We start from the raw sequence: 27,352 nt of genomic DNA, 5'->3' as shown, positions 1-27,352 counted from the left end.
AAAAAAAAAAAGAGAGTATTTGGTTTCCTAATTAAAAATGGAACTACTTGAAAAAATAAGCAAAATTATTCTGCCTTTTTATTTTACTATTGCCCTACAAGTCTTCCCTTGTTTTATTTCTGGAGTAGGAAAGGTGGAAGGCAGGTGACCTTCCCTCCCTAGATAAGCCTGAGGCTACATCTACCTCACATTCCTGCCTATCTTTGAGTCTAGCTACAACACTGCCTTTCTTCACAGCTCCTCATCCCCTTTTTAAACCAAGCAAGTATTTCTGTTCTTCCTGAGCACTACCAGAAGTCATGCCACAGAATGCTTTTCTCTAGTTAACAGAAGGAGTTAAATGCAGAACTAAGGGTCTAGCATGCAAATGAAGATTGCTAGCTACATCTTAATTATCAACTGATAATATAACATTTTACAATTAAACCCATGTGGAGCTTCCATTCATAAAAAGGGGCACAATTTTGAAAAGCTGGATGATACAGCAGCAGACACAGCATACAGTTAATTTTAAGGAAATGGCTGTGAATAAAGTCTTTCGGTTTTAATTTGTTACTTAATTATTTATACTAGTTTCTCCTTACACATTTGAGTCTGAAAAGAATGGCTTTTGGTAAAAATATCTGCATGCCATTTAACTCAAAGGTGTTTTAAAATGGTAGACAAAAGAGAATGTGGATTTCTTCGAAGTAATATCAAAAGAATGTCATTTACTAGGTTAATTTAATTAGGAGAAAAACATAAGAAAATCATTGGCACATACTGAAAATGTCGAATTAAATACCATAAAAAAGAAGAGAAGAAACAAAATAGGTTTCTTTTCAAAGTAACCCTAATTCCTTGATTACACAAAATCTTGTTCTATAGAAAGTCCCACATCGCACAGAAACTGAGTTAAGCTACAGCTCTGGGTAGCCATGTATTTTAATAGATGCAAAAGCCTTATCTACATTAGGGTTTTAAATGTCTGCGTAGTTACAATCTTGCAGCAGTTCTAGCAAAAAGCACAAAAGCTCTGGTTTAAGGATCTGCAGTAGATTAAATGCTGATGCCAGTCATTAAAGTGATGGCTGAAAACTTTTTAAAAAGACAAGGCTAGAATAAGGTTTTAAAAAAAATCTCATACCAAGCCTTCTTTTGCAATCTTAAGCCGCTAATTGTAAACTAATTATTGTGAGGTGTCACACAATGAGCAGGAAAGCTAACAATCTGTTCTTATTTATCAGGATTTGCAGGTTCAGTCTGAGTGTCTTTTCAGGTATGGTCAAAATCAGGTACAAATCTCTGGGGGAGGCACACAGTTTAGCTAAAGAAAAGAAATACCAACGTCAAGCTGCTTAAGCAGGCTTCTTGTTTTTGAATACTGGCATTGGAGCCAAAACATTGTCTGTATGTCATTTCTAAATTCTACCCACTTGATTTCTTTGTTTTGTGGAGAAACAAGAAGCTGAAAAACAGGAAAGTTCACTTTAGGTACAAGGCTTATTTTCCACTTAAGCCTACAGGTCACAAATGAAGGGTTAAGTGAAACCAGGCTTTGCTTTTCTCTATCTCTGAAACATAATAAACCATATTAAAATAACTTAAATTTTAAAGGAAAAAATGTTTCTAAGCATCTGAATATATATGCTTTCATGGAAAATGGAAGTAAAGACCACAGTAGACTACTGCAAGTACAAAGATGTATTTCCACCTGCTTCTAGACACTAAAAAGGGTCCCAAATTCTTTCTGAACTCCAAAACTTCAGCAGTTGTCATCTGGCTCAAAACTAAGTGTTTGTAGGTCAATCAAAGTAACTGATAACCTGATATTTGATCAACACATCTTTTTCAAAAGCAAATGGAAAAGTATTTTTTTCCCCATCCTTCCTCTGTTGATGTACAACTCATTTCCTCCACTAGTTTCATACATTTCTGTGAAATCCACAACATTCAAATCCTTAAATAAAAAAGTGTCTACCATAATTGCACAAACTGCAAAACAAGCATATTATTTTGTTCCAACGTTGCAGAACAAGAGTATGAAGAAAGTAGATCACAGTAGCAGCACAAGGAGAGCAGGTGATAAGAAGAGATGAATAAGTATGAACATACAGAAAAGGGTGGCATAAACAAGAAGTTATGAGGAAGAGAATAAGGAAAAGAAAACCTATCCCTTCAGCACCAGGACTGCTCATCATTCATAGTCATTCACCATGAAACTCACTCATGCATTATGAGAAGAGCTGAATGCCAAGTTGCCAAATCCTCTATTTAATTAAGACATTTTTGTTCGTTTGAAGTTCCAGCTTTTGTATTTTAATGATTATGTGAGCAGCTTAGATTTAATTTAAAAGAAAACATTTATAGTTCCAACCACAGTGAAGAAACACATTAGGGGTGAAGTTAAATAGCTCAAAAAACAGTTGTAAACAACAAAATATCCCCCTGGCATTGTGATTTTAAAAGCCAGAAATCAATAGCAAACACTCTTTAAAAACTGCACACCTCACACTGCTGTAAATACCTCTAAATTTCTTCTATGGCACTTAATAACCCAAGAAAAATTGTGATATGAATGACACTTTGTGAAAACAAAGCAATAATAGCACACCTGCACAACTGCCTCTTAGTGGATGTGCGCACTGCAACCCTTCACCAAAACATTCTAATATTTATGCACAGTGCATGATGCATTAATTCTTAGCATAAACACTAATGCTATCATCTCTCTTAACATCGAGCATTGTTGTTTTTTTTTTAATCAGAGATGATGCCCTGTATCTCTTTGTATACATGTGTATGTGTGTGCTACAGTATAGCAACAAGTATAATGAAAAAAACTCAATCTGACCAATGTTTGGCAGGTGATTTAGCTTAGCAACTGACAAATCATAGAATCAGTCATCATTTAGTGATATCTATGTATTTTGCCACATGCCATGCAACCAGAGGCAGCCAAGCAAAAGCTACATCAAGAAAACAATGTCAACAATGATGGAACTGCCATCGGGAGGCAGCTGCCTCCTTGCAGCACACGTATCTGTATCTCTGAGGAGCTGAATGCCAGCCACTTTCCTCAGCCTCAAGCAGACAACAGAAAAAGGTGTTTATGTTCGGGCCCTAATTATAAAAAAACACTACAGGAAACAAGAAAAAATATGCTCACCCAAGTACTTCTCAGCAACAACTAATCAGCTCTTTTTCCAGCAGAACTCTGGTCCCCGAAAGTAAGTGGTGATGTTCTATTGACGTTGAACTTTTTTCCTGTGAACACTAGGGCTTGTTGTCCTGTCACTGACTTAGTGATTTTGTAGTATAAAATCACAATGTTTAAGAAATCAAGGCTGTTGCATATCCTTGCTTTTTGTACACATAATGAAAACAACTAAGTACAGTCTTCAAACAAGTAGGTTGCTATTATACAAAACACTCGTGAAAATATCCCACACCACTTTGAACTACTTTTGGCTGGGATAGAGTTAATGTTTTTCACAGTAGCTGGTATAATGCTGTGTTTTGGATTTAGGAGAAAAACAATGGTGATAACACAGCAATCTTTTAGTTGTTGAGCAACACGAAGTCAAAGACTTTTCAGCATATCACATAGCTCTGCCAGATAGGAGGCTGCGTGTACACAAGGAGCTGGTAGGCAGTGAAACCAGAACAGCTGATTCAAACTGGCCAAAGGCATATCCCATGATACATATCCCATGAAATACATATCTCATGATCCCACGACCATACTGTGTCATGCTGAACAATAAAACTAGGGGGTTGGCTGAGGGAGCTGCCACTGCCTGAGAACTCTTTGGGGTTCCATCAAAAGGTAGTGAACATCTGCACTGTGCTTCACTTTTTTTTTGCGTGTGTGTGTGTGTATACATATGTTATTATTATTTATTATTACCATTCCTTCCTTTTTTGTCCTATAAGACTGTCTTCATCTCAACCAAACCATTTCACCTTTTTCCAATTCTCTCCCTCATAACCACTGGGAGGGAGTAAGCCAAAGGCTGTGTGGTGCTCAGCTGGGTTAAACCACAACACACCTGAACATGTCAGATAAGTTATGCAGAAATGTTGCTTTAGAATTTTACAATGCAGAAAGCCATTAGGAAGAATGCAGAACCTTAGCCAGGCATGATCTGAACTGAAGCAGAAGCTTTACCCTTCCCTCGACTGGCTGTATCATAAAACTTTTTAGTGAAGAATATAAGGCTTATGAAAAGACAACGTTTTTGTCTGATTACATGAAGTCAGACAGAACTATCTGGTTATTTTGTATGTGAAATATTTTTGAAGATTAACAAAAAAACCTTACATTCTAGTTATATTTCACTCGAGGTGAGCATGAGAAGACATAACACAGATTTTTGCACAAGCTGAGCCGTTAACTTTCAAATACAATTCTGAAAAACAAAGTTTGATCTCACAAGGGCATTCCAATCGTAAATTGTTCTTATTCACCTAAGACAGCATTTCTCTTTTGAGAATTACCTAGGGGAACCACAGTCTGCAGGCATAACCGTAAGTTCAGTCACGATTTATAGACTGTGCATAATTGAAAGATTTGACTCGTAACCAGACTTTCAAAAACATCAATCAAAACAGAGATTAAAAAAATGTGAGGTAAAAAAGTTTACATTATTACAGCCATATATATATCCAGAAACGTACTCTTGCCTTCTCAGTACAGAGTACAGACCACTGCTGACTGCTTGGGACTAAAACGTTATTTTAGTGCTCAGTCCTGGAAGTTCTTCACTAGTTGAGAGGAGCTAAATATTTGCAGATTTTGATGGTATCAACAGGTATCGCACACTCTATATCAACAAAAAAGCCTCAAGTGTTCGAAGTATTACTCCCAGTGGTGTTTAATTATTTAATGACACAAACGCAAAGAACGGACATATGGAAAGAGCTTTACTCCTTGAATTTTTATGTCTTGAAACATCAGCAGTGCTTGGTCTCTGGAAAACAATTTCCTTGTTTTTCTTACATATCAACCATAAAATAATAAATATTAATGAAAATTTCCATCAGTTTCTTGACACTTACCCTTCCATATCTGTTAGCATAGGACCCTGTAAGCAAGGAATGGAAAATGATGATTGTCTCATCCAAATCCCAAATGAATACTCTCTGTAAAAAGAGAATCAAATCAATGTGTTCCTCTGTGAAGCCGATACTTGCAATGGAAAGTTTAAATTTGAATCAGTAAGCGCACAAATGACAAAATTGTATTGAAATGGTTATATATTAGAACCATAGCTTCCTTGCAATTTCTTTTCAGAAGTAACGTTTTTCCAGAAGAGGGTAATACAATCTGTTAGCTTTTTACTACAATTGCTATTATATCAAATTATTCTATTAGAATGAAATGATAGTCATAGTCCAATACACAGAAAAATGAGATAGAACAATACGTTATTTTAAAGCCAGATGTAAGATAGAACCTGAAAGAAATTAAGAGAAGCCTCTCAGAATTAAATATTCTGCATTTGAACTCTATATTTCTGCAAGTCTTCATACATTTGCTCTTGCCAATAATGTCTAAAACCAAATAAAACTAGTGAATTGTTGACAAGCAGTTAAATTCTCTCAGCCTATGTTAATAGAATTTATGTATCTGAAGAATTAAAATAGTCACTTTAGATTCTGCCTGTGTAAGAAAGTATGGTGTCAGTAAATTCTGCTTACAGATGGTAGAAAAAATGTCTTTTAAATTTGCCCTCTGACCATTAATAAAATGATGTTAATGAAAAATACATGTTCAAATATAAGTATTTTAAATCCTGATAGGATTGTATTTCCCATGATAACTAATGGGCTAAGCTTTCAGAAAGGAAAAGAAATGCAGCATGGACACCCATAGCTGTGACGAGTCACTGGAGATGTGCTCTCAACATATAGCATAGGCCACTGAGAAAAATGTGAACATAGCAAGAGAGAATAAAAACTTCTATTGTGCCAGAAGTGGCTCCTGCCCAAAGAGAAACCTTACTTCAATTTGGGAAAAGCTTTTTACTTATTGTTCTCTTTTTCTTTTCCCTCTTTTTTTTTTTTTTTTTTTTTTAATTATTTTTTTTAAAGGAGAAAGAGAATGCTTTTATTTTTCTGAGAAATTAGATGCTCTTCACAAAGAAAGTTCTTTAGAATAAAAGTTTCAAGAAGATCTTCAACAAAAAAGAAGAACAAACGCAAAAACAAAAGAAAAAAAAGGGCTCAAATGCCATTTTATTTTTGGTTTGTAAATTACGCATCTCTCTGCAAAATAATTATAAAAAGAGAAGCTATGACAAATCAAAAACATCTAGGACAATATACCTCTAGGTCAGAATCAGGTGGTGGTGAAGGATTGTTGTTTCTTCTGCCACGTCCACGTGATTTCCCATCCGAACTACGACGCAATCTATCTGAATCTGAATCTTTTATGGGTGTTGATGGACTGTGAATTGTACTGTATTCTGCTGTAGTAAAGAAATAACATTTTTACCTTTCAGCTTAAATCCAAAACATTCAAATTTCTTCCTAGATATGACACTGAAAACAGGATCTTTTCTAAAGAGTTCTAACAAAAATAATGAAAACTGCAATAATAAGTGGTAATGCTAATGCATAAATTAATTGAATCAAGTACAGGTTACATAAATAACAGAGATATAATAATTTAGTTCAGTAAATAAACAACAAAAAAAAATAAAACGATCTTCATTTCTTCAAATGATAGAGAAGATCACATGACTTCAAAGAAAAGATCATACTGTAAAAGGAAACTTTTGATTGATTTACTCCTGAGTTTTCAACCATGTTTTAAGATAATTATCATGGTGACCAGCAGACATTTTAGACATTTTATTTTTTGATGACTACATTTGTGCCTGATTAATACAATGCCTTCTAAAGGTAGCACACAATTTTATTATCTGCGTACAATAAGTTCTATAGTTGAACAACTTTCAAATATGCATCAAATGTGGAGATGAAATTTGAAGTATTTTTCGAAGGTCTACTCAATGAGTATCTTCAAGAACAGTACTGTACACCAAATACTACGTATCAGCAAAATATTCACTGCCATTTAGTAGGAAAAAACAAAGAAAGATGATTTACTTATTTAAGAAGAAAATATGCTGGTTGGAAGATGTTTTGCTATCTCTAACATCCATTAACAGTGCAGTGCTTGAACATTCAGTGAGCAAATACCCTACTTAAATTATCCTTCCTAATTCATATAAGTAGAAGTGCCATGCCCTTCAGAAGTTTTTACATCTCTTTCAAGACTTCTTTTTGCAGCCTTAAGATCACACAGAAAATATTTTATTTTTATCTTATTTTTTTCCAAAAAATAAAATATTTTCTTTAAAGCCAGACAGAATTTTCAATATACGATGTATTTATCAACTTTAGTTCTCAGTTAGCATTGACTCTTCACAGAGTTCAGGAGATCTGTATATTTTTATCAATATTAATTTACTTTTTAATCAGCCTAGGTCATAGCATTCCAATTTGAACAGACAGGAATAATTCTTACACAAATGATCCTTTTTCCTAAAAAAACATCCTGTTGAGGTTAAAGGTTAGATTAAGGAAGAAACTCTGGACATCTGTGTTGCAGCACATACTCACAATTACTCAAAATAATTGTTGCTTGTACTCAGTTTAAAGAATAAGGTCTTGAAGTCTTCACATTCAGCCTTTAAATCTACACATAACTAAAATTCATATATATTATGTATTTTGTACTATACTCTAAACAAAGCAGAATAACAAGCTAGTACGTAACATAAAACAAAGAGTCTTTAAAAGAGACAATCTATACCAAAACCAGTGATTCTGTGCATGCCAAACTACGAAAAGTCAACATAGCCATATCAGACCAGGTAACGAAAGGTAGAAAACGAATCTTGGAATATGATGCACACTCCAGTAATTTATTTCTTCCATGATAATGTGCTCTTCACAATTATTTAGATTAATACATCAAATACTGATTGCTCTTTCACTTACTGTCCTAAAATATAAATAAGAAATAAAAATAATTAAACTAATTCCAATATTTTAAATATAAATGAGTCATCTCCTAGAGATTATTTTACATGGTTATAACTCACTTAAAAGCTTTTGTGCATTGTTTTCATTCATTTGTATTTTTTCTTAAGGTTTTTGATAGCAAACAGACCAGAATTCATTCAGCAGATAGACTGGCCTATAAAGCTCTAAATATCTGCTCTGAAATTCAGATTAACAGAAAATTGCACTTCCTATTGATTAACTGGAATTAGGGATGCTCTGGGCCTCTGACAGTGTTTTTGATGTAGCTTTAGATCACAGTTTTTGAATTTCCACAGGCATGAGGTGCCAAAAATTAATAGTTATTAAACTTAGGATGGTATTGATAACACTAAATAAATAAAAAAGAATGGAGAGCAGGGAAAAATTATACACTAAGCTTCATAACAAACAAAAACAAATAAACTTAACAGAGTGCACAGAGCACAGTGTAGTGAGGGCAGGGAAGAAAGCCCGTCAGGATAGAAAGAGCCTTACAGCTTTCTACTTTCACAAACGCCTTTATTTAAATACACTATATTCTAAGTTTCAAACATTCAACTGCAGCTATGAGTGAAGATTCGCATTCAGAGTAAATCCTGAATGGGGCAGATCCTCACCAGACAGCTCAACCTGGGGATCCCAAGGTTGGCTGAGCACTCAGTGGCCTGCCCTTCTTGAACCTACTGTACCTGCGCTGGTGTAAGCAGAGAAGTGCCTCTCTTGCTCTTACAGCTCTCTCCAGGCAATCTACTCTGCTGCTTTGATAGCTGTATCGTTAAAAACAAGACAAAAATTCAGCATTCCTTTACAGCATTTTAAGTTCAATCTGTGAAAAGGGAGAAAAAAACACCATTCCCTTCACTGAATTTGTGCGTTTGAAATCTGTTCTCACTTCCTCTCAGTTCTAATGTTTATCTTAGAGAAAAATAATCAGATCCTCTATTCAAGGTCCTATCGTTTCTCTGGTCCGGATGCAGTAATCCAAAGCAAAGTAGAAAAGCTTCCCCTTGCATGCTACCTTTCCATGGACACCACTCAGCAGGGGAAAATTTACATTTGCAGTAATATTTTCACTTAATGCTAACTTCATCATCCCCAGATCATCTCTGGTGGAAGAAGTGGCAGCTAACTGATGTTGCTCAAAGATCTAGCCTAACACTGCACATAAACTGCTAGTATGTCATTAACACTCTGCTTTACTACTAATAACCAGAGCTCCTGCTCCTACTTAGGGGATAGCCACAGAGACCATTCTGCTATAGCAGCACGACAGATGGCAGCAACCAATGGGTGAAAACGTGACAGTGTGTGAAAGAAACTTGTCCATGTATGTAAAGGGAAACCACAGCATGTATTCTCTGGATTAAGGCTGCTCGACCCACGTGCATGACTGGGTTACCAGCTCACTGGCCAACAGTCACTCTCAGGTTCCCATAAGGAAAGTCAATTAAAGAATCCAGCACCCAACTGAACTCTGAGCCCTAAGAGCCTAAGTCCCGACAAATTCTAAAGCAAGAAAAACAACAGTGGCTGAGGGTACTCTGTGTACCACTAGTATGTGGAGTACTGAGTGGTCTGCAGGCAAAGGTAGAGCCTGGAAGGAGCTGCCAACATTCCCCATCCCACATTTGTGCAGTTCATCATTCCTGCCTAAATGTATACCTCACACCTGCTCCTATTGAGATCACATCTCCATTTTTTGAGTTCTCACCCTGTCTCCAGAGAACTCACAGCCCCTCTCAGCATGGTGTCTTCTACATATTTAATAGGCAAACACATTCTGTTCCGTCATTTAAATGATTAATGAAAATGCGGTCTGGTCCTGGGCCCAAGACAGACACTGAGGAATGCTGCTGTAGCCATCCTTCTATTTTAACAGCAAACTCTTACTGGCTTCTCTCCTGACATGGTTTCCTAAACAGCTTTATATCATTCTGTTGTAATTTTGGCTAGATTTTTTTATTCCAGTTTGCTTACAAGGTTATTAAATAAAAAGGCGTAATTGCTCAGGTAGTAAAAGCCTGGCTGAAGCCAAGCTGTATAACTACAATACATGTCACTGTTATGTCCATTATTCTATGTTCCCGGATATGAGTGTTTAATTTGTTCAGCCTTAGTTGAATTCATAGTAGCATACTGTAGTATTAGCCAAGGGAAATTACTATGTTTGTAAAGCACTGAATTTAATTTTATCCTGTTCTTGAGCACCACAAACACAGGGAGGTGCTGGAGGAAATCCAGCCTTCTACAGTACCATGAGAGGAAAAAGGAGAAAAGATCAGCTCTTCCTTGCCTGTCCCAGTACTCAGAGTACACGATCACCAAAGCAAGCTGGCAGAAACCAGGTTAAACAAAAGAAAGGGGAGGTCATATCACAAGAAGGAGACCTGTGACACCATTTCCCCAAAAATGGCTTGGCTCCCAAAAGATTACAAGGGTTCAAGAGGAACCTGGATAAGTCTTTGGAAGAGAAACGCTGAGGGCTGTAATGGCCATGTCCACATTAGCACGTAGAACGATTGAATTTGTGAACCAAACAAATGGTGGCAACAACCCCGAGGCCTCACAGCCTGTTTCTGAGACGTCATTCCAGGCAAGGTCCAGCCTGGTCTGGTGTCCTAAGCACCCTTGTTAGAAGTTGAATGAATTAGATGATGGAGGACACCTTCCAGGTTACTTTTGGCAGGTGGGGCTCCAGGACTGCTCTGCTGAGACAAAATGTTCCACTTCAAAACAGACTTCTCTAGTCAGTAAGAGAAACATTTAAAATCCAGATTCTACAAATCTTAATCCATACAAAAACCATGCAAAACTGTGAAAAACATGCTTTCATTCTGTTCTACCTAAAATACACGAACCATAATATAGCAGACCTTCCCCTGGGCCAAGAGGCAACATTTAATTACAACGTGACATGAAATGTCATAAACATTTACTTGTGTTATATACATCAGTGCGTGTAGCTTTGACGGTTACGTGTCACACAGGAAAATTTTCCATCACCTCATCAATTGGAATATTACTTATGAATAGACAATAGACCCACACAGATGATATTTACAACACTGTATTTTGCGCCTCTTGTTTGTTATAGAAATTCCACCCCTCCCCCCCCAGGTAATTGCTGTATTTTCTTACTATCAATTTCACTATATAGGAGTAATATCAAGTGATAAATATAAGGAGAACTATCTGTCCAGAAGTAGAAAAAAGAAAAAAAACCAGAACTATATATACATATATATATAGGTAAATGTCACTGGAGATTTGTGTAGGTAGACTTGTTGACAAAGGCATTGCAAATTTCATCAGACAGTTTCCCTACTAAAGAGTATGCAAAAATGAGCAAATTCACGTAATCAAAGTAATTCTATCTTATGTCACAATGCAAATTACATTGATGAGATGGGCTTAGAATTGCTAGAATAATCAAATGTCTCTTGAAGCAAGTACATGCAAGTATTTTCTGTTTTAACTGTGCCTAGATTTCCTCCAAATTTCACAATTAATTTTGAATTAAAATCTTAAGTACTCAGTCCAGCATTACTTCAGCTTCTGCAAAGAAACAAAATTGGAATATATTTATACTTTTGCAAAAATAAAGCTAAACACAAGATCTATAAGCACTACAAAACTTCTTCCTTTGCAGCTCTGAACATAAAATTTGACCAGGATTAAACAATGCAGTGGAATCACAAAGGTATTGAGGGATTTTCTTCTGTATATAAAAATATGACTACTACATGAGTGGTAAGTAAAAGTACTTAATATTACTTTAATTTAATAAACTTAATATTATATATTGCAAGACATACCATAATGCCTGCTGACAGGATTATAGGAGGAATCTTTAGTGCCGTTCTGAACAAAAGCCATTATCTTATCTACCTGGAAAATAAATCTGAAATCTGTCTATTGAGGACTATTAGCATATAATTTTAAACTTGACAGAAGACCAAAATAATCTTTGGAAAAAAAAAAAAGCTGTTAGAAGTATAGGCAAAAAGGCCTATTTATTTTGAGGTTTGACTGATCTTTTCGTTATTAATAATAATGACAAAAAATATCTTAATAACAGTATACAGTATATACAACATTACACAGTATGTATAATAATGGGCAGGCAGGACCTCTTTCCAGTATAGGCATTTCTTCCTCACTCATTATTTATGGTTTCAAACAACTTGAAGTATTACTTTTAATTCTACTAAAAGAATCCTATTTATTTATTAAAATATATATTGCAAGGTACATCAGTTCTTAGCCTTAACATATCACGTGATGGCATCATAACATATCATCACATGATATGATGGTGAGTCACTGCTGAATGCAATGTGGGAATTAAAAATTGAACACTCTCAACGCAAGACACGGGAGAATAACCAACATCAGAAAAGCAAAAGCAGTGTTGCACTTCACTATTCATTAATGTATTCTGTTTTTACAGAACTTTCATTGCTTCCTTCCTATATAGACTCTAGATTTACTCTTCTCTTTTATTTATGAAAAAGAGCAAATGTTAAAACACCAGTAATGTACTGTTAGCACAATGCTGGATGTTTCTGCATACGTATTAGTGAAAAGTTGCCTATAAAGTATCTTAGCTCTGTGTTGTTTTACAATCTTTAATTTATTGTTATGAAACTTAGTAAGGGGAAACTCTAAAAGTGGCTTTCTCTTTTGCAATACTAAATGTGATACAGTGTTCGAGGAAAAAGCAGTCTAGCTTTAAAGAGCAAAATGGTGACCCACGACTGACTGAGAACAATTTTCGTTGGCTAGCATAGAACTTGTGGTTTTTTTAATCTGCATTGTAAAGTACATGAGTAATTTGAAAAAAAAAGAAATCTTCCAGTAATATTTTAAACAGACTTACTGCAGAAAGAAAAAAAAAACAAAACTGAAAGAGATCAAATCTTAAAAACTGTGCAACTCAGAGAAATATTATTTAATACATTACAAATACAGCTTTTTGCGAAATAAAGGACTGTATTACCAAAACTTGCACAAATCAAGAAATTTCTGTTACCAGAAACAATAATGAAGCTAAAATACTGCAAAAGAAAATAAGAAAGCTTTAGAAAAAGTAGTTGTTAACTACGTCAATTCCTAGAAATGAACGTTCTTGTTGTTCTGCTTATTTGAGAGCACTGGGTTGGGCATCAAGGATTGAGGCAAAATGTCTTCTAGACCAGTATAAATAGCAGGTGATAAAACAGAAGGTGGTCAGAAATGCACTCATGCACTGTCTCCAGAATTTTATTATTATTATTATTATTATTATTTTACAAAGCATTTCTTGAAACCAAGCTTGTGTCTGTATAAGTCTGATCTATGAGCTTGTTTGAAGTCGACAGTGCTGCCCAGCTTATACAACACGAAGAAATACTTTCTTTTGTTTGCTCATTCATACTTTAATGAATGTGAGTCTTGGAAGGAACACTGAGTAATTGCTCACACGTCTTTTATTAATTTTATCATAACATGAATTAGTATGTTTGATTCATGGAGACAGGGAATATCAGGGTTTGTGCAATTAAAAGGTTTTACAATTAACACAGAAGAAATTTTTCGGATCCATAAAGGCTTCCCTTTGTGGAAAGAAGTAATACTGAGTATGAGGAATCTCAGGCTCTTTTGCAAGCACCCCTCAATGTCCTTGACTGAATGTGAAAAACCTGCATATTTAACTGAAGATTGTGGGAAACCATAAAAGGATTATTTTATGTTTGGACAAGGAATTAAATATATTTTAAGTGAAATTATCTGAGCTTTCTGAGTCTGCAAAACTCTCCTAAAAATGTCACAAGAACACATAATTACTTTCTCTATTTTCACGTTTCTTACCAAACTGCCCTGTTTCACTTACTGGCCCAAATTCATAGGAATCGTATATGTCTGTCAAATGATTCTGGTGCCTCTGTGAAGTCTGAATGCTGTTCCATGCTTGTCCTGGCATAGTTCAGAACCGCAAAGATTATATATGTATTTTTTTAATGCACAAGATGTCTAGGGATATCAGCGTCCACAAAGAACAGCTGAATTCAGCAGCTGCTGCCCATCCTAATAAAGGGGAATAGCAACATAACACAATGACTCCCCTTTGCTCCCTAACGCACATACAGCATGCCAATCATGGCAGAGACTCAGCAGTCTATCTTGAGCAGATGAGGTAAAATATTCTACAGTAATTTGTGATGCTTTTTCCCACTGTTAAAATTCAGTTTGTTTGCTTTGCTTTTTTTTTTTTTTTTTTTTTTTGTGTGTGTGTGTGTGATATGGATCCAACTGTGAATTTCCTTCTAACATGCTTTTCACTTATCCCCACTCAACCATAATTCCCCTCCTCCATGCTGCTCTCTCTTTACTTTGACCCCATTCTTGCTTTATCCCAAACCGGCTGTGTATGAGTTCACCTGAGGCTGAAGAACACAAAAATTTGTACTGTCCAAGGAAAAATGCCAGACACAGAACTGGATTGACTGAGTGGTCCTTGCTTCTTCCAGGGTTGGAGGTTTGTGAAGCAGTGAAATGATCCCACCTGATTTTAATATAGGAAGTGAACACTGGTAGTCAGCCAACTTAAACTTCTTTCACACCAATGGAGAGACTTTGGTACCTCTGGATGATGATTACAGTTAAACTGAATGCTAAATATAGCTCTGGAGCTGCTAATTTCTCTCCACTGACTAACTTAAATGCCTCAGTTAAAGTGCATACAAACAGATGGAGAAGTTTGAGTCCAGCCCTATACCTTATGCCAACTGCGACCATGTGGTGAAGGGGAACATGGCTTCATTCCTGCCCTGCTCCTGCTAACAGAGAGTAGTCCACAGCAGGTGCCTTCCTAAATGTGTCCCTAAATACAGGCATTCAATCCAAGAAAACCCATGGTTACTTCAAGACTTGTTATTTGCAAACCGCTTGAAAGAAATTTTTTGGGAATTATTGTAGTATCCCTATAGTAAACGGAAAAGAATGACACTGCCATCAGTATCTGAGTTAAGTGTGCATCCAAATGATGCAATGATTCAACATAAACATATTCATGAAAGCTATAGCTTAATCACATTTGGCTTTGGGGATAAGAGAAACTTACTGCTACCAACTTCAAAAGAAAAACAAATAAAACCACAAAAAAAAAAAAAAATCCAAAAAATTAAAAACAATGTGAAAAGCAAAATAATTAGGCAGACTCCAATATGCATCCACACATTTGAAAATTGCAGACTACAATACACATTCATACATTTAAAAAGATTTGTTTCTCAAATACATCGATGTACACACATCGTGAATATATACATGAACATAAACCCACACATAAAATGTATTTTCTCCTCTACCTATTTTCAGTGAATGTGTGAAAAGGCACAACAACTCATACCTTTCCTTCAGTGAGATTTACAGAAAAACAGCAGAATGCTAGCAAATTATATCAGTGGTCATGCTGCACGTGCAAGATTGGTCCTGCAAAGTACTTCAAGAAAACAATCTTCCCCACCAAAACTTCAAAACAAAACCTCAAAATAGCATTCCAAATCAGAGCTGCTTTTTACCACATGGCTGAGAAACACATCTGCAAACTTGGACTTCCTCTCTGACACATTTCAAACTTCTGCCATCCACTAAGTACTGACATGCTCAAACTGTTGAAAAATGTATTTTTTTTAGTAATGGGAAAAGTATTTTTCACCCCTCATTTCCAAAAACAGCTGGAGCAGTTTGGCATAAGAAATACCTCAACTAGTAAAAGACTGCCAAATTCCAAAAGAAAGGTAAAACGACTGGGAAAAAGGACAAGCCACTGAAAATCTTTCCTTAAAATGGAAACACTTGTGCAATTTCAACTACCTAATACAAGCATTATTATGTCCTCTGAAAGTGAAAAATTCAAAAGCTCTCTTTCAAGTGGACACTCAGGCTACAATCCGAAGGCCTCTCAATTTCAGTCTTAGGAAAAATCAGAGTTTATCTTAACAAAGACAAAGCTTAAAAGCAGCAGGTTCTGCTTTAGCATAAAGACTTTCTTACATCCTGCAATTTTTCACACAAGCATTTTATAAATAATATAGAAGCCTGTATTTTGTACAAGCCTTAAACTTTTACTGATCTCCATTTCTGTTTTGCTTCTGTTTTGTCAGACTCTGTGCAAGACGTGCCACAGGCTCAGGATTAAGAAATAATAACAAAAGACAGCGACTACACAGAAAAAGAATCCAATTCAACCCCCCTTTCAACTTACAGAAACGTGCCTCATAGGGACCATAAAATCCATGTAATTACCTGCTGCAGGATCTGTAACTGCTTGACTGGTGATGCCAGATGGTGGTTCTTGAAGCTGGTATGTTGCGTTTGTGGAGGGTGTCGTTGGGCTGGTGTTGCTGTTTGTCATGTAATGTGAGGGATATGGTGAGCTATTATAATACTGTGCATATTGGCCTTGGCCAAAGCTGGGATAAGAGGGATACTCCTGAAAGACAAAAAAAAGCAACTGAATCAAAAGTTTATCAAAGTTTTGCTACTTTTTAGTATAAATTCCAAAATATAACTGTAAACACATGTCAGGCTTTCAGCACGTATACTTCCTGGACTGGATGCTATAGGACCTGATGGTGAGGCAGTAAAACAAAATCTACATTACACATAATTTAATTTGTCTTCTCATACAAATATTTTATTATATACACTACTGAAGATGTGTGAATATAAATAATCTAAACCCAGACCATTAGTTCTATTACTGGAGGATGACAATTTGAGGAAAAACATTCATAAAAATTAATATAACTTGAAAGAATAGTAATTTCTTTCAAAGGCATATTTAAGAGCTGTTTTTCAGTTATTTTTCAGTGGATGAGAATTTTAAGTTTGTTGATGTTTCCTCAATTCATATTTACAAAATTACCTGCTGTGAACTATTAAATCCAGTAGAATTTGTGAGTGAATTATTTCCTGCATATATTCCTGATGATGTTGTGAAACTGCTGCCTGAAATAAAATGAAAAATCATGTGAATTACTAAAACACAGTATTGGAAAATAACTTCCATCTTGCGATTATATCATAAGGCTATGGCATATTTTAATACTTCCCATATGCTGACCGATTTGGTTGTCATCAGCTCCGTAACATGTTAATAGACAGAAAGTAATAACTCATTGTTCTTATGCCCTATGTTTCATTACTGAAATTAAGAAAACCCTGCTTTGATGGAAACTAAATTTTGACAGGAAGCCAGAGCCACCTCAGATTGATAACTTGTGAAAGTAATCAGAGTTTATTCCATATCACTTTTGTCAAACAGTAACTGCAAGCCCCCAGTGAATCCCTAGGGCTCAGTTTCTTTTGCTGTCTTGAGTATGGCATCTTCTCTTATCCCTAAACCTCAGTGCCTTGAAGGAATAAAAAAAAAAAGCCCCAACACCCTGCTTGAAACAGCTCAGCCTGCCTGTGAAGCCATTAGAATTCACTAATCGATGATAGACAGCCTTGGGCCGCAAATCTACTTTTTTGATAGAGCCTATCTGGCATGACACAAGGGAAAAAAGTACCTCTCTTAGAGGAGTGACTGAAGATTGAATTTAGCCCAGAGACTGAATTATTGCCTTCACCTCCCTCCTCCCCTCAGATCCCCCTTGTGAGCCACCAAAAATAGACAGATGGGTCTCTTGTTTAATACCTAACCTGAGAAGCTGTTCCACTAAAAGGGCAGCAACCCCCTTTCAGCTGTTTTGCTCTTGCTGGATATAACCCAGCAGTGACATAGCCACCAGCTGGGACATATGGATGCACGGAGAAGCTCCATAAGCCACCAGAAAGTCCATAATGAGGCAACCTATTGAACTCATACAGCAGGAGAGCATCAGTGTGCAAGGAACTTGCATCAAAGTCACAAGCTATTTGCAGCCTCCCTCACCACTGAAACCTGTCTTAGAGAGGAGGCATACTGAGATTTTGGAAGGAAATGATGTAAAGGAGGCTAGAAGGGATGAAAACCAACAGGGATCCAAGGTGTACAGATGCACTGCTGTATCCAACACGATTCAAAAACCGCATCTTACACAAACCATTAGAAAAAGCAACAATTCCTGCAAATCCAAACAGTAAGAAATGCAGGCAGGGCTGCATGCTTAGCACAACCCCTAGAGACACAGACAGGTATCCTCGCTATAACAAGCCAGAAGGAAAAAATATTTAAATGCTTCTGCTGCAAAAGGTAGTAAAGTAGTACACAGTTTAAGTCTTGGAAATGCAACAGCAGTGGGAGTAAAAAAATGAAGCGTAAATCCAATGTGAGGTAATGACTGTAAACATTTTCTGTTGTATTTGCTGTGAGCGCTAAAGCTCTAAAGTTGTTGATAGATGCTACCAATCCTGTGAACTAAAATCAGATTACTTCAGCAGAAGAGTTGACATCCAAGTTTAGCAGATAGCACAGATAAACAGTACTAATGAGAAAAACATGTTGTTTTAAATTTAATTTAAAATTGGAAAACAGATGTTATTTTTTATTATAACAAACCCCAGAGCCAAAATACAGCTGAAAAATATTTTAAATTGCAGAACTTTGAAATGCTATTTTATTTCTAAGAGTGTTTTGGCTGGAAGAATGTAAGTTACTGTGTCTCTTTTATTCTACAGTTACTTCTGAGTGATGCAGTAATACACTCAAACACCAGTTTTATAGGTGTGTAGTTTGAACCACTCTTAAAAGACATAAAAGCTCTCTAGGATTGTAAGGAAAAAAAAAAAAAAAAGAAAGAAAAAACACAGAAAAAAAAACTTTTGGGGATGAATATGTACTCTTTCTGCAGAATATCCGGCAAATAATTTGCAAGAGCAAATGAGAAAAGTAATTACATGGCAGTCAGCATCTCTGCCCTCAGACAAAGACACACATACTAACACACAGATCTCTCCCTTTCATCTTATGGTCAGTGCTGGCTCCTATGGAAAGGGGGGGGGGGGGGTGTCCTAGACCGTAACAAACACGAAGCAGGTTTCACAGAAACTGCTCCATGGGCCACCCAGAACTACCAGCCTTAAGTTGCTTCTAAAATACCTTGATTTTACTTTTTGTCTTTTAAATAACCAGCCGCAGCACGGCATAGAGCTGCTACCTCTGCACTAGCTGGAAAAATGCAAAAATAAGAACCTCCACAAAATGTGCAAGATTTACTGAGGTAAGCTGGCCAACTAGGCAGCTTTAAAATGTGATAAAAGCTGTCAGCTGTGGGTCAAAGGTCTATTTGGCCAAGGGCGAGGGCCCACATGAAAGCTGGGAAGCCCAGGCAGCGTCAGAAGGCTGCCGGCCCTGCTGGGCTGAGTGCGATGGCTGTGGGCAGGCATTGCACCGTGCTGCCGCCACTGCAGGCAGGATGCACACCTCCCCTGGGTGTTTTCTACAAGGTCCATTTGCTTTCCTAGCTTGGTCTCTTTGCCATGGGCTACGTCTATCATCAGAGTACAATATATGTGGCAGAAGTTTACTACAGCTCTCTTGGGAAAGCCGAGGACGGCCAGATGGGCTATTTAAGCTCAAGGTTTCTTCCGTTTGCTTACAGTGTTTAAAAATCTTTGGCAAACTCCCCCTTGTTGTCCTAGTAACTGCTTAGCCATCCAGCACAATATTTTTATACTGCATAATAATAACCAAATACCTTAACGTTTACTTTTTATGGATGAATTCCCAAACCAATTGGTTAGTGTAGTCTGAGAGACCACAGTTGTCATAACTAAAACAATGCTGGTGCTCATCACAGGTTCCTCACCTTGCAGCAATAGGCTACCTCAGTTTATGATAAACCCTGGATCATTATCACAGCAAAGAGGATTCTCAATAAGACAGCCGCAAGTGAAGCTCTCTCCTTGGCCTTTCCCCCAGCTCCTTTCTGCTCCATTTATTTTCACCGAGCAACCCTCGAAACAGTGCCAATACAGGAAGAGTGGCCCATTCGCACAGCCATTAATCGTGTAAGTGGTCTTTCAACATCTATGAAGCAATTCGTATGAAAAACAGCTTCAGGAACAAATTCATTAACATAACGGCAGGGGCACAGACAGGCAGGCAGAGCAGAGTAGGTGCTCTCCTCACCCTCTCCCTTCTCATACCCATTACAGGGATGACAAATTCCCAACAAACAAAAATCCAATTACCAGAATAACCTTAGTGAGGAGTTGCACAGAGAGATTTTCTTCGTCATTTCTGTAAGTTGGCAGTCTCTCCTCATGCTATTGTTCAGTGACTAATCACGCTGTAATTTTAGCAGGGTCAGGAAAAGCACTGGGTTAAATTGGCTGCACACGCACCGCGATGCAGCACCATGATGTTTTGGGGAGACATTTGCCCCAGGGAGACAAACTAGAATAACTCCAAAGCTTTCAAGCGCGAGGTAACCCCAACCAGGGAACACAAACAGAGCAACTACTAGGCTGCTAGGAAATCCCATTTACCGCAGGCAAGGATGCCAGCAGGGCCCCAAGCGCACTGTCATGTAACACTTGTTTATGAAGGAGGTTGTGGGATCCATTATCTTCATTTAGCAGCTCAGCAGCCACACACAGGAGACGAAGAACGGCTATGGCAGACTATGACAAGGCTGAGGGCTGCAGCCTGCCCATAGACTGCTTGAGGGGAAAGCAAGAATAAACTTATTTCCCTCTCTGGGGGTTTCTGCATAAACAACCAAAACAGCAGCAGCAATACCCCAGTATTCTGTCAAGAGAATCAATTCTATCCTTACATAACAGTTGAAACTATGAATAATTTCTCCATCCAAAACTAAATAAGGAAAGGGAAACAAATGTTCCTGCTTACTTTTAACATCTGGGCAATCAAAAGGAAGAATAAAATCAATTTAAAGTGATTCAAAATACAAAAGTCAGCCTAATGAAAATATTTAAAAAGCATACATTCAAATGTATGGTACAGATACATACTGCCAACATTTAACAGCAAGAAAGATCTAGTTAACAGTGAGATTTTTTTTTCGTCTTGAGCTTCTAATAGTTCTATCAACATGCATTTCAAACCTACTCTTTATATTCCTTCTTATGGAAGGTTTCTGTAAGGTTTTGCAAGGGACTATTCTTTCCCTATCCATATGCTGTGCTGTTCATAAGCATGACAGAACTGACATGTGCTCATTAACTCCCAGACTCTCCCACTCCAACCTGTGGCTCTTCTTCCCGGACCAAGCTCCCAGCCATCTGTTGCCTCCTACGCATGTGCAGCTCTTTAGCCCAAGCGCAGCCTGGCTGGAGAAGGACCCAGACTCAGTCCATCTCCTCTCTCAGCTCTGTAAACAATACTGTCGTGAAATCAATGCCTTTGTCCCTCCTCCCTTTAGAGCTTCACAATCAGGTCATCTTTAATACATTTCTGCTGCAAAATATTTTTAGATCCTGGCCTTTCAATATATATAGCTGAAATGCTTTCCAAGATCTTCATGTTCTATCTCTTGACAGGTACCACACTTTTGAGACCTTGACAATATTGTTCTTATACACATTTTGCATATCGCATAAAGCAAAGCAACACCCTTTACGACAGATCTCCACGTAGATCACTGACTGAGATCTAGCTTTGCTCTAATGCCAGAATTCACTGCTTACTGTTAAGATTTTCCAACAATCAGTCCTTCACGTTATCCCACGCTGCTTCCCCCTTCCTCCATCAAATGAGCTTCCCACAGACATCTGTAAAACCACTTCATTGTTCTTCCTAAAACCCCTTTATATTGACATCCCTCTGCTCTGTATCCTACAAAATAAACCTACAGAGTCGTTAGATAACCAATATGGGGTGATGGCTATTTATTTTGCCTGAGCAGTGTCTGCTTTATTGTTACATTATGACCTGCTAGCCTGTGTGTTTTACTTTAGCCTCCAACTTATATGGGAACTCTATTTTCATTTTTCTATATAAAGTTAGCACAACAGGAATCCAACACATAACTGTGGCAGGAAGTCAGAACTGCAATAGATATTATAGGTAACAGAGACATGATTTTTCAATAACTGTATTTCCTAGTGGCCATGAATTATCAGTTCCTTAAAAGCTGGAATGTCTATGCAGCAGTTCCTCATAGCTGCTGGCAAGCATTCTGAGCTCTTACAGAGAGGTGTTTTGTTTAAAATAGTGAGGCTATCTGCAGGAAGCAAAACCAGTGACCTGATTATGGATATACCTACTCATAGGAGTAAAAGTTCACTCCTAATCGGTGTGTAGAGGAAAGTTAGCACACCAATCTTACACCATCTTCCTCTTCCTTGCCAGAGAGCACTATGAGTAAGAAACATTTCAGATGTAAGAAGGTTGCTTCTGAGCTACCCAATCACAATTCAGAAACGGACTTAGAAAAGAAAAACAAACAAAAAATCCAACAACCTCTGTCTGAGCAAAGTATAACCTCAAAGGCAGGGAACAAAAGCAAAACTAAAACCTAATTCACGTGGTCTCTGAATGCACTTCTGCCTGAAGTACATTTCAGGGAGCGTTTACATGATGGCACGCAGTCTGAAAGGTGCACAATACTGAAGATAGGTGCTAAACTTAAAAAATGGGGTCCAGTTCTGTCAGGGATATGCAGAATACCTATTAGAGCAAAGCCAAAACCTGCAACGGTAACTGATTTCAACTGTCACATTCAGGAGTGAAAAGCCCTAATGCAAACACCCCCAAAGTAGTTATTTGTAAATAATAATAATAAAAGATTTAAAAAATATTTCTCAATGTGGATCCAGAGTCAGGCACACCAAGAGGTTTCCCAGTACGGTAAGGGAAAAGTGAGATGGGAGGAACAAATTGCAGAGACACCAAGTGAACTAAATGGGCAAGTAAGGCTACAAAATATAATCGATAATAATAGCCCACACGCACAAAGACTTACAGCTTTTAAATAGACTTCAAAGAAACAGATTTCAATCATTACTTAGCTACCTCCACAGCTGCTGTAGGTATTTTTATCTTCTTTTCCCTCCCTGAACACACTCAGGTATCAAATTATATTTGGCACTTCCTAAATTCATAATCCTGACACGTTTTCCAGCACTCACTTTGTCACATCCATTATTTCTTCAGCTATTGCTATTCAGAGATAACATTTTTACTGTAGTAACACTGCAACACTTTGCCATTTAAAAATTAATGAAGTCACTAAGTGAAGGATCTTCCAAACTGCTGAGAGCTGGCCCTTGCTGCTCCCAGCAAAGCCAATCATCATTCCAGCTCCAACTGCAAAAACAACAGAGGCAGTGCTCAAGCAAACATTAATTTTTATCCCAACAATGTAAAGAAACAAGGAACAAAAAACCAAACACTACAGCATTAACTGCATCTAATTAATGGTAGTATCTATTTATACAGACCTTGCATCTGGTAGCTATAAGGAGCTTGTCCAGGTTGAGGTGTGCTAAAGCTGGCACTGTAGCTTAGAAATCCTGTTTGTCCAGGTGATTGGGACTGTGACAATCCACCTTCTGTCTTGATGCCTGCCCACAATGCACCTAAATCAGTTAGTGACAGCAAATCTATTTGTTCATATTCAAACAGGGATGGATAATATAATCATTTAATTGATAGCATTTTTAACACATTCCCACTGTTGCATGCATGAGAGAAAGAGTACTGAGAGCATGCACAAATGAAAAGTGTAGGGGCAGTTTAAAAGAACACATAAAACTGAAGTTCACCAGGGAGAGGTTAAATTCAAAACTGTGTTTCCAATAACTGCAAAAGAAATTTATACATGAACAGGAAGTTGCATTATTCCTTTTTTCCTTTCCTGCCAGAGGCTAGCTTTTCCATATATTCATGACATTTCACAGAGGCAGATTAGCAACTTTATATGATTTTAATGAACCATAGCATAGCCAAGCTCTCCCGCTATCCGCCCCTTTAATGACATATCTGAGATTTGCACTGGAGAATATTCCTATATGGCTTCAAGTGCGTTCTAAGGAATTAAGCACCCTTTAAACAGTGGATAAAGTGAGCTATCAGCATACGGTACAATGTGGACTTTCAAAGCTAATTAAACACTATAGAATGAGTTCAGTCTTTTAACAAATAAACACCTAACAGACAGGAAATATTCATGAAGTAATCTCCCAAACTGGGAAAAACACAACAGAGAGTCATTAATCTGCTCTGACAGGGAAATCCATTACACATCACCTCCTCATTACCAAATTTAGTAATAAAAGAATCCAAAATTCAATTAAAGGAATAACTTGCCTCCCAAATTTAGTGATTCTTGCACAGATTTGTAAGGTAATAAGCAAGTAAATATCAGCAAATGAAATACTCAGGAAACGCACACAATTCAGCTTCTGTCTCTTAGTTTTAATTAGAAGGTTGTCCTGACATGAACTACCATTTAAAAATAATTATAGCCAAAGCAATGGAAAAGTAATACAATACTCTTACATTTCACTATGGCATTCAGTGATACTTCATTGCTCAAAAGCCACAGTTATTTGAACTGAATTAGCTAAGTGAGAATTAGTAACATTCTTTTTAAAATGGCTCTTAATCTAAGCCCATTTCCTGATGCAAAACTTAAATAAATAAATAAAGAGTAATACTCAACAATGTTTGAAGGTGGGAAAGAACTGAAAAGCTGTGACGTTTATAAAACTTTGGTATCTCCCTATGTACAAAAGGAAAGATATTTCCCTGTGTCAACTGAATCATTTTTCAGCTAGTGCCATTAATTATCCTTAATTCCTTCTGCGACACTCATTAGCTGCCAGACTAACCCTGTTTGCTTGTTTTCCCCTGATGCTTGCTTCCTCTGTTTCACGTTACAAATAAACAATCCCAATGATGAATCTGACACCTCGTTTCCAAGAGGAAACTCCTGCTACAGATGCCTTGGTATCAACGATCTATGTGTTTCAGGACTTCTGAAACACTGATTGAATACTACACAGAGAAAGTTTAATTAAGCATTATATTTCTAGACTTCTCTCTTTAGCAGCCTGATTCAACTCCCAACCTCAGACAAAGCAGGAGGAGGTGATCAAAGGCAGTGGCTGGAGCATGCCACTTGAGTGAAGACAGCTTGGCACTGGCGTGCCCTTTTGCAAATCTCCATGCTATGAAGAGCCTTTCGTCTTCTGAGACCTTCTATTCTCATCTTCTGTCACCCGGGCCTTCACTCACCAAACCGTGGTGCTCCCTTCTCCTTAGTCTGAGTCCCATAAGGGACAATGGAAAAACGAAAGGGTACTTCTGGAAGTGAGACCTTTGCTAAACGCTGGTACCAGGGCACGTAGGAGGAGGGAGCCTCAGGAAATTCTCCAGCCTCCTCAGTGGCTTTGCAGATGAACCAGAGCCAGGAGTGGCGGGAGGCAGCTGTCGCTGGCATTCCTCCACCCCCCTTCCTGCCTTCAGGGCTGCACCATGGTGGAGATGTGGGAGTGGAAAAATGCCCAGAGTAGAGGTGTATTCAAGGCAGCACCTTCCCAAATTCTGCTCTGAAGAGAAAAGCTGAGGGGGAAGGGCACTGGTATGTGAATTTGTGAATGCTTTTTTCCCCCCCGTAAGTCCCAGTGCTAAGAAAGAAAGCAGAGAATCTCCCCACTGCAACCCAAAGTTTTTCACATCTGTCAAAAGTCTCCTCTCTTTATACCTGCTGGAAAGTCTTCAGCTGGTAGAAAGAAAGGCAAAGCACAGGATACGTGATCTATGCTGCAGAGCCAAGAGGAGAATTTTGGCCCCAGATGAGTTCTTGCCTGCTGCAAATCAGCATCCCAGGGTTCTTCACGTAATTTATTCTGGGAACAAGGATTATACAGTGTGCCTTGAATATGCAAAGCTGTGGTCTTAGCTCCCAAAACTTTGCTACAGTTAAATATTTCTGCTAGTTGATCAAGCACATCAGCAAGAAAAACCTTCACCCCAGTCAAAAGACACTGCCTGAAAAGAGCATCAAAGCTCACTTGGCTCAGGAGCTGGAGGTTTCAGTGGTAAAAGCAGATCTTCAATGTAAAACATTAAGATAAAATTATCCAAAGCCCTAGGCACAGGGGATGGACTGTGCAATAAAAACTCAAAACAAAACAGAAGAGCAGGCAGGCATGTTAACCCCCAGGGAGCAGCTGCCAAGTAAAGCAACTCTCAATTACAGCTGCGAAGGCAGTAAGACAGCTCAACTCAAGTTGTGAAATGATGGTACTGCTGAAGTTAGTGGGAGTTTTACAGTTGACTTCAACGAGGTCAGGATTTCATCCAGAGGAATGATCCAAAACCTAAAAGGCCACTGTTTGGGCTGCCCAAGCCACCAAGGATAAAAAAGGATAACAAAGGATAACAACGCAAGGTGTGCAAAAGAGAAACGTGTCAAGGAAAACACAGTGGGGAAAGGGGTCATCCGTTATCACACACATAAACTCTCAACAGGAACACAAGCTTTTCTTCTTTGCAGAAGGAAGACTACCTACCTCTTTAGCCTTGAAAACGTGTGGAGAGGGGGAGGGGAGTGTTGTTTGCTTTTGTTGTTTGTTTAACATCGTCAGTATAAGTTTAAAATACACGGTGCTGAAACTGAAACATCCAACTTCTGTTTATAAACTGGTTTTTGGCATTTAAGTAATCGAGATTCTAACCACAGGAAAAAATGCTTCCTTGGATCACAATCACTGATGATATATTAATGAAATACTTTTTTTTCCAAAAGCGAAAATAACCTTCTACTTGCACCCACAGTCCACAGCAGTCTTACACAGAATTTACTTAAGACCTGGTGGATTTCAGCTTGCAGATTTCAGGATTCACCAGCCTTCCACTGAAAAATTTTAATACTTCTACGGGGCACAGCTTGCGCTATAAGTTCTTTCCTCTTGGTATAAAACCTGTATTACCTGAATGTATTTTTACAAAATGTACTGCTAAAAGCATATGGATCATATATTTTCAATATATTCCCCAAGAGGAATGTAAGACCTATTTTCTAATAATGCATCTTTGCTGCTGAACTGCTATGTGGTCTGCCAGCAGACACTCTGGCAACAAAATGGTCTCACCCGCAGCAGCTTGTTTTTAAATTAAATTTTTTAGGGGAAATATTTGCTACTTAGTACTATCTTCTTCATCAGGCAGACAGAAGTCTGGTGGCAAATCACCTCAATTTTCACCTCCAAGAGCGACAACGAAAGGGAGATTTTTGGTAGAGGTCTTTTTGAATCAGTTCTTCCCCTGACAGAAATCACTGACTCATTTGGGTTCCAGTAACATGTATCAGCCAAAATCCAGACCTTTATTTACCAGCTTCCCCTATTACATTGCTGGAGAGCACAGCTCCTC

At 37.8% G+C, this 27,352-nt stretch overlaps 1 protein-coding gene across 2 annotated transcripts in view; it reads right to left on the bottom strand.

Moving 5' to 3' along the window:
- The window catches only part of EYA1 (EYA transcriptional coactivator and phosphatase 1), a 147,681-nt gene that overhangs the window by 36,641 nt on the left and 83,688 nt on the right, over positions 1-27,352 (bottom strand). Inside the window, exons 7-11 of one of the 2 annotated variants that reach the window (XM_042839734.1) lie at positions 23,413-23,550; positions 16,949-17,031; positions 16,327-16,513; positions 6,310-6,452; positions 5,041-5,124 (exon numbers count right to left, since the gene is read on the bottom strand). In XM_042839734.1, the coding sequence (XP_042695668.1) occupies positions 5,041-5,124; positions 6,310-6,452; positions 16,327-16,513; positions 16,949-17,031; positions 23,413-23,550 (635 nt within the window). The remainder of the gene's footprint in view (positions 1-5,040; positions 5,125-6,309; positions 6,453-16,326; positions 16,514-16,948; positions 17,032-23,412; positions 23,551-27,352) is intronic. The other variant, XM_042839735.1, reaches the window with a different exon arrangement.

This window comes from Centrocercus urophasianus, unplaced genomic scaffold, assembly GCF_019232065.1.
Source record: "Centrocercus urophasianus isolate 14NV4802_14NV808 unplaced genomic scaffold, USGS_Curo_1.0 seq_11, whole genome shotgun sequence".
Taxonomy (NCBI): Eukaryota; Metazoa; Chordata; class Aves; order Galliformes; family Phasianidae; genus Centrocercus; species Centrocercus urophasianus.
This window is presented reverse-complemented; position numbering and strand designations above follow the sequence as displayed.